Below are 12,719 nucleotides of genomic sequence, written 5' to 3'. Positions count from 1 at the left end.
CAACAGCAAACTTTCTATAAAGAAAATAAAATTGGCAGTAGCTCATCACACTTAGGAATTCAAACAGGATGTAAAATTACACAGGCCATTTTATGATTTGCTCTTTTCTTGTTTGTTTGTTTGTTTGTCTGTCTGTGACAACTGATGTACATCACAGTAAAAGTGCATTAGGAAGTCCTTTGGGGTTCGGTACCAGACCAGTGCGAAATCACTGCTCAGAAATAGACAGAATCACTGGTATAGTATTTTCAGAAGTCTCATCTTAACAGGTGTATGCTTTTAAAGTACGATGCCATTAGATGGCTAATTGGTTGGGGTTTTTTCAACACACACAAGGAAAAGAAAAGAAGAAGAAAGTGAGAATTGTGTCTAAGTTCATTGTGTCACTTTCCAAAGCTTATGTTTACAGAAAATTAAGTCATGTTAATGCATATCTCCAGTGTGTGATATCTGGCATCTCTTGTCATATTATTTTTTCTGCTTTAAAGGTAGACGACACTTCTCGGACTACATCTGTTTACTCCTATACACATTAACCAAATTCATTGTGATGATATATGTCATCTCTCCCTTTAAATATCCTCCTCTTCCCATTATTGTGATATTGCTGGAGCTCTGTAGGATCAGAGAAAATTTCATGTCATTGAGTGTATTACATATGTGCTTGCAGTCTCTACATTTATCGTAGGGACTCCTGTTATATGGCATTGAAGTTACACTAGTGGTGTTTACGAGTTATTAATTTTCGAAGGAGATAACTAGTGAGTAAAACACAGTGGGTATACAGAGCTTGGAAAAAAAAAGAAGAAGAAAATATAAAAGGTCTAACACGGCAGGTAGCTAGAAATTCCAAAAGTGTACTAGTTCCTTGCATCCATTTGTGCCTTTGTGTGCAAATGTAGACATTTGTTGTTTCGAACGAGGTAGAGATGGCGGAAAGACCGACACGAGGTCATCAGTGGATATATTTGATGTGTATTAACATGTTGACTTGTTAATTGACCCACTGTATTCTATCGTTATACAATGTGATCACAGTTTAGCCACTGTACAGCGGCAGCGAAAAAAAGGGGAAAGTTTCTCCTGGTGGAAATTTTCTCATGAAATAAACATGTAGAAAACGATCTTGTTTAGCGTAATCGGCCCCCAAGTTTTTGATGTCGTTGTGTTTTATGGCAAACGAGATGGCTGAAGTGAGGTCGACATAATGAGGTCGTTGTTAGGAAGATGAGTGAGAGAGAGGAATGGGAGATCATGGTGGTGTGGTTTAAGGCCAGTGAAGCATCCTGGAGCAGTGTGGAGGAGGGAGTGACAATTGTATACCAGTATGCTTCATATTTTACTCTATGATTAATTCATTCATTCATTCATCCATCCATCCATCCATCCATCCATCCATCCATCCATCCATCCATCCATCCATCCATCCATCCATCCATCTATCCATCCATCCATCCATCCATCCCATTTTCAACAGAAACATAAATATTTTACAGAAACTGAATACATGAATTACATCACAATACATAATTAAAGATAAGTTTAATACAGAAATGCTTGTTAAAGATAAGTTTAATACAGAAATGCTTGAAATGGGGATGAATGCATAAAAGCAGTGCTTGTAGGGTGCATTCCACGCACAAGTAATGCAACAAAGTACCGTAAAACGAGGAATTTTCGCGTGCATTTTAATTTCGCAAATTTCGCGAGCGCCAAGATTCGCGAAATTAAAATGCACGCGAAAGTTCTTGTCTACACTATATGCATTGAATGCCAGTGGCAGTTTGCGAAAATTTAATGCCGCAAAAAAGGCCTTCGGCTCCAATTCGCAAAAAATTCATGCCGCGAATATATCATGTTTGACAGTATATGATTGATATACTGGTATTCCTAAAAAAGCGGAAATACAAAAGAAACTAAGAAATGGAAACCTAACTCACCTGAAACACACACCTTGGACAAATCCTTACACTAAGTCGCTGTCATGCAGGAACAGAAAGGAAAGAGAGAGAGAGAGAGAGAGAGAAACTTCTAATATAGTGTGAAGACAAAAGATAAAAGTGATAGAAGACGACAAGATGAGAGTTAATGGATGGTTGGAGCTGCCCAGCAGTGATTGCGTGATTTTTAACAGAAAATGAAGTTGGATTTTCCAGTTCTTCGCAACTATTAAAGGATCAGCACAGTAAGTGTTACATTCATTTTGGTGATGAGACTCAGATAAATTCTTGTAAATAATCAGAATACTAGTAATCAGAATTTGCACAAGTCAACCAATATATGCGAAATTATTTGGGAAAATATTTCTTACTGTGGCAGAAATGCAGTGCAAGTTGTCTCTAAAAAGGTGGGAAATTGCTAACTCTTCTCTTTATTGGGGATAACACTTACGTCTCATTTCTACTGAGAAATTCAAGCGACTGATGTGATAGGATGTGTAAGACTGTGAGGGGTACTATAATCAGTATGCTATGGAAATTATGATTATTGCAGTATCCATCCACAAGCTGGCGCTGTTCAGTAATTATTGCCAGAGCTGTTTCTGTGGTTCTACCAAAAAATGCTCAAATATAACTGGAAAATTCATAAAAGATTTGCCTTGTTTGCCTTGCGATGCTGTTCAAGATTGTGTAGTAGTTGGTTTATTTTCTCATTTACTGATCAAGTCATTGATAAAATCCGAGTGGAAAGTTAAAATGAGGGGGGGGGGGGGGAACTGCTCTGTCGCCCCCCCCCCCCCCCCCCCCCCACACACACACATACATACTGTACACGCGTACTGTGGTACGCATGCTGCTCTGACTGCTGATTAGAAGCCTTCCTGTTCGCTGGTGGTAAGAGTATAAGAAATGAATTAACTGTTGCGTGAGAAAGCTGTGTGTGGTCTAATATCCCATACATCGCGATCAATATATTGGCAGACTTTTAGCAAGCAAACTATGGGATATAGTAGACTTATGGATCTCATTTACCGAGGAAGTTGCCAATTCAAGCAAAAGTACGTCGACCAGCGGGTTGAAGAGGGCCAGTCCCGTGCATGCATTACTGTGTTAGTGCAATCACTGTCTCGGATCTCTCTAGCACGCGGACCGCTGCACGTTGGGGCTGGTCGCAGTTAGGATCTCTCTCGATATTTAAATTATTGCCATATTGGTTCCCCAGTCAGTAAAAATTTATCGGTAAGCTTTTCTGGATCTTGTTTTTTTTTTTTCTCACAAATTCTCTCTGTGTGTGGTTCCAAACCCAAACCACTTAGACTGCTCATTGCTGTGTATTGGTGTGGTGTAGATCTAGATTCTAGCTGTACATATGTACCGTAGTTATGCCCGCCTAAGTTAAGGCAATGAATGGGTAAACTCGGCCTAGAGGGTAAAAGTCGGCACCCAGCGCGTACAGTACAACTACTTAATGACCGCTTAATGCGGTTACCTGCTAGGCCGAGTTCACCCATAACTACGATAAGTTAAATTAGAGTAACTGCGTCAGTAAGCGGCCGTGCAGCCGTTCGCGGCAGGTACAACATACACGGTAATATACAGCTAAACACAGCATTGCACTGTTACATGCACACTACACATATACTAACACACTAGCAATCAACAAAAACCAACCGATAAAATGGGCACGATCTCTGACGAAAGTGAAATTTTCTCACCTAAATGACAACATATCGCATCCAAAATAAAATTTTCGGTACTTCTTAACATAACAATTAAGAAATAATGGTCCAAGAAACTTGATTTTTTGTCGTTTTCCCGATGCTCATGGATTTTGAAAACATATCCTCACATAAAATAGAACTTTCGCGAGCCGATGTGGGCCGCCATTTTTGTTCGGAAAGTGGATGTTACCATCGAAAAAATTCAGAAAAACACGAGAAAGACATCAACAACACCGCCAGAATTGCGATCTTGTTTGCGGCCAATGCATGTGCACCCGCTATTTTCACGTGCTTTCGCTTTGGGAATTGGCGCTTACGCAATGTTCGCGAGACATGTGAAGGCGTTCAGCTGAAGATCGCGGAGCACGCGCGCATTGCATAGGGATTGTACATCGTGCCGCAAGCAGAAATACTACGTCGCATATCGCCCTTATCGGCGAAAATTGTGCCGGGTTTTGCCCTGGTAAATCATGAAAACTGCGTCGGTCAATGGTAAATTTCTTTCATGAAAACAATTGCGTTAAATGAATAATCTTGTCTATGATATATGAAATGGTTGAAAATACACGTAATTTGCCTGATTTGTTTACAAGTTGGAAAAACCCTTAACAATGCTTAAACTGCTGCAAACGGGATATTTTACTCTAGATCTAACAATATCATTAGTCTAGTAGTACACTAGTAGTAGTAACATTCCATATCAAAACCGGTTTAGTAATAATGGCATTGACCGAAAGATCGTTCTGTATCTGGTCGATCATCGCGGATATGTTCCGTGGAGACTGCATCTGGCTTCACTGATCCCTCCCATACAGACCGAAGGCTATCATACTGGCTCCTGTGTGGTGCTGTAGGGATGCTCTGCCAGCGGTCATGCACAGACCAAACGTTATGACAAACCCAATTTAATACAGCTTTTTTACATTCAAACAAGTTTGATATGACATGACACATTATGCATCAATATTTGGGGTAACTTTCTCACATTGTGCAATCGAAATACCCACAATAACTAGGTTACATCGCAGAAATTTGTATCCATATCACAACATTGCCGTTCGCTAGCTGTAAGTCGCCATTTTGAATCCGTTAGCCAATCACATGCGAGGAACGTGTTTTAATAAAACACATAGAAATCTACCTTGCATGTGATTGGCTAACGGATTCATATGTTGAAGAGCTGTTTCGGCCGTACCAATGGGCTGGTAGTTGCATCTTTTTTCATGAAAATTCTACCAAAATGTTGGATAATTCATTAATCTGGTGAGTGCAATGCATTCTTGAAATGTTGATATTGCTATATGAGTTTAAATTTGCTGATCTAGGTCTGTGAATTAGAAGCAATCGAGAAGGGTGAGGTACGTTGTACCTCACCCAATTCTCCATTGAGACAGTGCGTGGTTAAGAGCTTCCCTACAGCGAGGTACAGGACAACCTTTTGTCTGCCTACAGAGGAGAGCGATAACATCAAAGAAATAAAAGACTCCTCCAGACAGAAGATCTTTCTGTCTAATAATGGTATTGCCCACAATGGCCTAATTCCGCTTCAGAACTCGCATTTCTGCATGCATGCTAGCTCCAAACTGTACACTGGAGGTAGTTTTGACTTGCACCATGTGAATATTTGCATAGCTGTGAGCCATCCACCAGCTTCACATAGACCCCTATGCAAGTTTCACCCTTGATCCTTGTCATCATACAGTGAAACCCCGTTATAACGAGGTCTGTGGGACCGGCGATATTACCTCGTTATAACCGTACGCCTCAAAAACAAAGAAAAACATAAGCACGACATCATATACCCATAAATGAAACTTAAGGACATCCTTTGCGTTGTTATTAAACAATTATGGATCATTATTATTGAGAGAATAAAGGGAAATTATTTGTGAATTAGATGAAAAAGTAGGGGCTGAAATGAGTTAAATCTTTATTGTAATAATTCTTGTTTGTGAAGTTTTTCTAAACACCAGCACAAATAGAGTAACTTACAGGCCTTGTTTACCGTAACTTGCAAGGTATTTTTACGCTGTTTGTGCCCAGCGGGAATGCGACGATTTAATGAATCATTTTGGCTGTAATCTTGTACAATGTATGATCATTGCGCCCGAAGGGATTAAAAATGCGTTCTTTATTTTCTTCCCAAAAATCTCTTCGCGTTTTGTACATCCGTTCTTGAAAAATATGCAACAGGATTGAATGTGGAAGGTTGTGATCCTTTGTACGCAAATCTGTACCTGGTTGACCATTCTGAAAGAAAGAAAAATCTTCATTGTGAAATGCAGTGCTAAATTGTAATAATGAACAAACCCAGATCTATTCAAACTAATATATGTGTTGGTTTCTTTTTCTGATTTAGGTTAACATGCGTCATTCAACTTTTTTACGCTACTGTCACCTGGCGAGATCGCGATGATTTCAGGGTAACATACATGCGTTGTTTACCGTTAACTTGCGAGGTATTTTGCGCTGTTAGTGCCCAGCGGGAATACGATAATTTCATGAATCATTTCGGCTGTAATCTTATACAATGCATGATCGTTGCGCCCGAAGGGATTAAAAATGCGTTCTTTATTTTCTTCCGAAAATCTCTTCGCGTTTTGTACATCGATTCCGTCTTGAACTGTTAAATGCATTTGTTTGTATTTCCGAACACTGATTAAGTAGGTTAACATGCATTATTCAACTATCTTTTATGCTACGGTTACCCTGCGAGATCGCGATGATTTCATTAATCATTTCGGCTTCAATCATACACACTCATATTTAAATTATCATTTGTTAAATGATAATGAACAAATCCAGATCTATTCAAACTAATAAATGCGTTTGTTTCTTTTTCTAAACACCGATTCGAAGGTTAACATGCGTTATTCAACTATTTTTACGCTACCGTCACCTGGCGGGATCGCAATGATTTCATTAATTATTTCGGCTTTAATCATATTCACTCATATTCAAATTATCATTTGTTAAATGATAATGAACAAATCCATATCTATTCAAACTAAATAAATGCGTTTGTTTCTTTTTCTGAACAGCGATTAAATAGGTTAACATGCGTTATTCAACAACTTTTACGCTACTGTCACTCGGCGGGAGCGCGATGATTTAATCATCCACACTCATATTTGCTAACCAGCAAAAGAACTGGAATTCGGAACTAAAAATGGAAAGGATATTAAATGATAATTGACACGCATTCCAATTGTCCATTTTTGGCCACAAATGTCGCTACATGAAAGTTTTTGAATGCGTTATCCTTTTTTTTTCCTCGTTGCGCTGTGGTCTGACCTATCACGCACGCGTATCTCGCGAAAAAGAAAATTGAATGATTATGTTTAATAATTCAGTAGGAACATCGGAAGGCATTCCTGTGTCTTATTGCGTGGTTTAGAACAAAAAATGGAAGGAACGGCTCTCTGCAAAACGGGAAAAAGACGTGGATAGCGTCATTTCAGTTTTCAATGTTTCGTTTGTCGCGTGTTTGAAAGTGACAATTTGGTCCAGAAATGGAACCTCGTTATATCCGATCAAATTGCTTATGTTTTTCTTTATAATGATGCACCGAAATTGTCCTCGTTATAACCGGAATCTCGTTATAACTGAACTCGTTATAACCGATTCGTTCTGCCATAGGTTTGCATGCAAAGGAAAACGGGACCGACGCGATCACCTCGTTATAAGCGGTTCCTCGTTATAACCGAACTCGTTATAACGGGGTTTCACTGTATCAAGAATTGCACTTTGCTGAGTACTGACGTAGATGCTCTTCCTTGTGGAATTTTTTAACCTGGCTTGCCAACCCCTGAACAAATATTCATATAAATTATAAGCTTCAGAACTTCTTTAGCTCATTTTTATGTATGAAATATATAAACAACAAAGAATCACAAATGTATACTGTATGAGTACAGAAATAAGTTGGCACATGTCTCTTAATCCAGTAAAATTTTTGCTGTGCAACACAGGAACATACTGCATTTAGTAGTGATGAGTCCAGCAATTGTGGATCATGTAACCTGTTGGTTAAGGGTATCGTATGACCATTGACTGGCAAAAATTGGGAATATACTATGATCTTAGTAATGACAGTTCACAAAGCCAAATAAAGGTATTAAGACAGCAAACCCTATCTGATTCTGATGATTTTCTGTTTGGACAACTGCAAGGTTCCACATTTCGAACTTTGTGTGCAGCTGAAAATGCCACAGAATAAACATACATTGTATGAAAAGTTAGATAGTGTTCTACCCTGTGATAGACTGACAATTGTGGATGACCCAACTAGCAATCTGAAGATTAATGTTTCTAAACATGGTATATGAAAGTTTAGGTATGTATATCAACATTCACCTGAATTTTAGATATTCAAGAAGAACAGGAAGGGGGCGGGTGGTTCGTATGGTTGAATAGATCATGAAACTTTTTCTCTTTCTGTAAACTGCTTCAGTTCGAATATTTTTGGTCAAATATTAACAGTGTTGATTTAGTGTTATATGCCACTCTTTTTGTATGTGTGTCATATGAATATCTGTTTTCTTGTTGGGCTACAAAGTATGCCTCTAGCAAAGAGCTATATCCTAGTACAGTATAGTGCCTTCTGCAAATCAAGAGTTTCATCTCAAAACAAGTTAAATCCTTTCTTGTCAATTTGAGATATTTGCAATTAAACCTGCAAAAAAAAAAGAGAAAAACACTAAGAAAATATGGCATATTTTTAATCATCACTTTCAGAATATTCCTTGTTATGCAATGAGTGAAATATCATTGGAAAGGTTCTATTTTGCTCTACCTCATGGTGGAATTAACTTAAAATATTTAAAAATGCTACCCATTTTGCGGTCATACTCTTCATATGTTTCTGGCAGAATGTACCATCATGAATCTGGTGCTCGTGGTTGTCGGTTTCATTGTCCATCTCATCCTGTTCGCCTCCATCTTCGACATCTACTTCACGTCCCCTCTGGTCCACGGCATGACCCCGTATGCCACGCCCCACGAGCCGCCAGCCAAGAGACTCGTCCTGTTCGTGGCTGATGGCCTTCGAGCCGATAAGCTGTTTGAACTCAATGAAGAGGGGAGGACAAGGGCTCCCTATTTGAGGTATGGTACGACTTATTTGTACACTGTAAAAGTGGAAATGTTTGTGTGAGTAATTTTTGTGTTTAGCTGGGTAAAAGATGCGATTCATGATTCAGCAGAATAGAGACATTAAATAGTGTTACGTATAACAAGCAAAAGTACATGCATGCTTTTATTTTTACGTTAGCTTCTGGTCACACAAAATGCGCAAAAATGTCACTTCATTTGGGAATGGCCTTTCAACTAAAAATCCATGTCTGGCAACTTTATGATGATTTTGTGATGCAGAGTCACATATTGTTTTGACCAGCTTGAGATTCTGCCCCCATTGCTAGGGTGTACACAGGTCTGTATGTGTCATTATATGAATGATGCACAGGTCTGAGTGTGTCAGAAGGAATTGTACCCCTGTGATAACTATAGAATTGATAACCTGCGAGGTGCAGCCTTGAGGGTTAGACTAGATTCTATAGTTCCTGCATACACACTATTCGTAATGATGCAAGGAAAGCATCATCCGTTTTATAGAATAGCGAACAAATTTTTGCCACATAACATGCATAATCACTGTATACGCTGTTATTTTCGCGTACAGATATTTTCACGAATGAGGGGATCACAGACATTTCCGCGAGATGTTGTTTTCGCGAAGTGATGCAGAGATCTTCATAAGTGCACTATTACCTTAGCACACAGTGACATTTTTGCGTGTTGTTAAATTTGCGGCCCATGTGTGATTCACGAAATTTGCAAAAATTAAACCCTCGTGAAAATAACAGCTTATACAGAAGCTATCTCTTGCTAAGTGTGCAAACTCTTGCTCAAGTACATGATGGCATGTTTACAGTGGCCATCCTGCATGATCACAATCATTATGAGACAGTTGTCTAAGATAAAAACAGGTTAGGATCTTGAACAGGGCGCATGAACATTGAGACAGTTTTTCTCATTTTTTTAAAGCTGTTTTTAATATCCGACACTGGGCCATATCATACATCATCTTAAAGCCACTTTAAGCCTCTTAAAATCCATTTCTTGACAAATCAAAATCAGAGGATGCGATGAAATACTTCATCAACACCTCAACTACCTCTAGAATTATTTGCATTCTCTTTGCTGGGTATTCTCTTTAGGAACATCATGGAGAAACAGGGATCTTGGGGCGTTTCCCACACAAGGGTCCCGACCGAATCCAGGCCTGGCCATGTTGCTGTTATCGCAGGATTCTATGAAGATGTCAGTGCTGTAGCCAAAGGTAAGCCAGGAGGAGCATATGTACTTCCAAAAGGGAGATTTGCTTTCAAGTGTGTTTTGCAAATTTCTGCTTTAATACAAAAGCTGCAGATAGCTGAAAAAAAAAACCCAGAAGACATTGAAATGGAACACATGAGATAGATATTCATCAAACTTACTTCTCTTGTATGTGATATACAGCCAAATATGACTTCTTAACGGAAAGTTGATATCTGAATCAGAATTCACTCAGCACCTTGGTCAAGTGAAGTGACCACGGTTGCTTTTGGACTGAACTCTGCATGTTTGTTTGTTTTTTTCATTTGACAGCAAAAATGAATATTTTGAAATGCCCTATTAAACTGAACTTTTGATTGTGTGTGGCATCATCGCATGACTTTGTCTGAAAGTCTTTGTAGAATACAGCTCTACACATTGGACAAGAGAAGAGAAAATTCTCAAATGTACATTGTACGTTTCCCTTCTGAGATTTCTAAATTAACACTTTCTCCTTGGCTTTATGAGAGGACGTTTGTCTATTTGCAATGATGCACGTCTTACTGTTTGACAAATACAGTGTAAATGCGTGTAGTCATGGCAACATTTTGGTGTTGCCAATTTGACAGCTTTCAATAAATTTGTGTGGACCATCTTCAAAATAAGTTAGCATTTCATTTGTCAATTTGATTCCTGTAAAGTAAGTTGCTGCAGAATTGTTTCTTCTGCTGTCATACATCCAGACACAAGGTGTTTACTATCAGACCTGAGCACAGAGCAAAAAAAAAAAAAAATTGATTCTAAAGGCTACATTCTAAAGGTTTTACTCCCTGTGAAACTGACATTCTGACCATATGCAAATCATCTTTCTGCAGGTTGGAAGGAGAACCCAGTGGAATTTGACTCTGTTTTCAACGAAAGCAGGTACACATGGTCGTGGGGAAGCCCCGACATCCTTCCCATGTTTGCAAAGGGTACGTTTTCATATTGTGGTAAATAGTAAGTAATCTCTCCTCTTCTCTTCTTTCGAGTAAGTGTAGTCCACCATCTGGTGTATTTTCACTTCTGTATAGGAAGTGCTGTGATAAAGTACTTGACCAATTTTCTTCATGACAGGCTAATCTCGAAGTTCTACCAGCTAGATTCATAAATGGTGTTTGGATGAATAATCGGAGCTCCCTTTTCAGCTCACCTGAGCCGAAAGCTCAAGTGAGCTATTGCGATCGCCCTTCGTCCGTCGTGCGTAAACTTTTTACATTTTCATCTTCTTCTCAAAAACCGCTAAACCAATTTTCACCAAACTTGGCAGGTAGCATCCCTAGGGGGTTAGGAACTCAGTTTGTTAAAATGGGCATCATGCCCCACCCAGGGGGCCCCCAGGGGGGGCCCAACCCCCCAAAATGAAGGAATCTTTAAAATCTTCTTCTCTAGAACCAGAAGTGATAGAGCTAAGTTAATACTATGAGCTAGTACATTGATGACTGTAGTTTCAAGTTTGTTCATGGCAGAATCAGGGTGCCCCCCTTGGGACCCAGGGGAGGGGGTGGGGAGAGGTCCTAATGGGGCCTAAATTGTACATTTTCATCTTTACTTTGAGATCGCCATGTCTGATTTTCACCAAACTTGGTAGGTAGCATCCCTAGGGGAATAGGATCTCAATTTGTTTACATGGGCACCATGGCCCACCTGGGGGGCCCCCAGGGGGCCCAAACCCCCTAAAATTAAGGAATCTTGAACAATCTTCTCTAGAACCAGAAGTGATAGGGCTTAGATAATACCATGAGCCTCTTTCACACGGAATGGGAAATAAGTCTGGAAACTATGACAAAAATTTACAGAAAATTGCGTTACCTGCGTCTATGTCATTGGGATGTTATGTAATGTGCATTCCAGGTGCATCTGGGGATCACGTCTTCATTCATATGTATCCGGCGGAGAGTGAGGACTTTGCAGGCGCCGATTCATCTGCGCTGGACACTTGGGTCTTTGACAGGGTCAAGGTATACAAGATGTTTGAAATTCCACTGATTTAGTTGTCTCTGTGTCATTCAGACAGAGAAATAAATTGCTTTCCCATCACACTGCTTTGATGAAAGCATGAGCAAATTCTGTATAAGCAATTGGGACTTGTGAGGCAAGTTTGTAAGTGGTTGAATTTTTGATTAATTTGTGATTCATGAGAATGAAATATTGTCACTTCTCGAGAGAAAAAAATTGCAATTTCCCACCTTGGAATCGATACATACAACATTTATGCAACATGTTGCAATATACAAATAAGTGCATGCTGCACAACATTGTGAATCACCGAGACTGCATCTCCACTAACGACCCAAACTTAAAAATGTGCATTATTTGCCTTAGGAATGGTAGTATGAACTATTTTTTCATTTACCTTCGCAGATGAATACCAGTCAGCTACATGTAGAACTTGCTTTAAATTTGAAAAAGCCAAGATGTCCGAAGAAATGCCCAAAACATACCGGTACTGAATGCAAACTTGTTGACGGTAAATAGGTGATTGAGTGCGCGCTGGTAACTAATTAAGTGCGCATTGCTAAAGTATGCAATTATGATATCATTGAGCGTGATTACAGCAAGTCGCAGTCATGTGCTTATCTCTGAGCAGTAATTAGTACTGGTCATTAGTACACGGTCAGTGGTAAAAACTTATGCCTGCTGGGCATGTTGGGCAAAATAAAAAACTGGTCATGTGATTGCTCTCAGCCAATCATTTGATTAG

At 39.4% G+C, this 12,719-nt stretch overlaps 1 protein-coding gene across 1 annotated transcript in view; it reads left to right on the top strand.

The window, feature by feature from the left end:
- The first annotated feature begins 8,537 nt into the window (after positions 1 to 8,537).
- LOC139735469 (GPI ethanolamine phosphate transferase 1-like) overlaps positions 8,538 to 12,719 on the top strand; it is a 52,570-nt gene continuing 48,388 nt past the window's right edge. Inside the window, 4 exon segments of the mRNA XM_071646228.1 lie at positions 8,538 to 8,767; positions 9,880 to 10,001; positions 10,852 to 10,950; positions 11,870 to 11,976. Coding sequence (XP_071502329.1) covers positions 8,544 to 8,767; positions 9,880 to 10,001; positions 10,852 to 10,950; positions 11,870 to 11,976 — 552 coding nt within the window. The 5' untranslated portion in view covers positions 8,538 to 8,543.

This window comes from Diadema antillarum, unplaced genomic scaffold (assembly GCF_040938485.1).
Source record: "Diadema antillarum isolate AM-2024a unplaced genomic scaffold, OU_Dant_1.0 scf00000028, whole genome shotgun sequence".
NCBI lineage: Eukaryota > Metazoa > Echinodermata > Echinoidea > Diadematoida > Diadematidae > Diadema > Diadema antillarum.
Note: the sequence above shows the minus strand (reverse complement) of the source record. Positions and strands in the feature narration are given on the sequence as shown.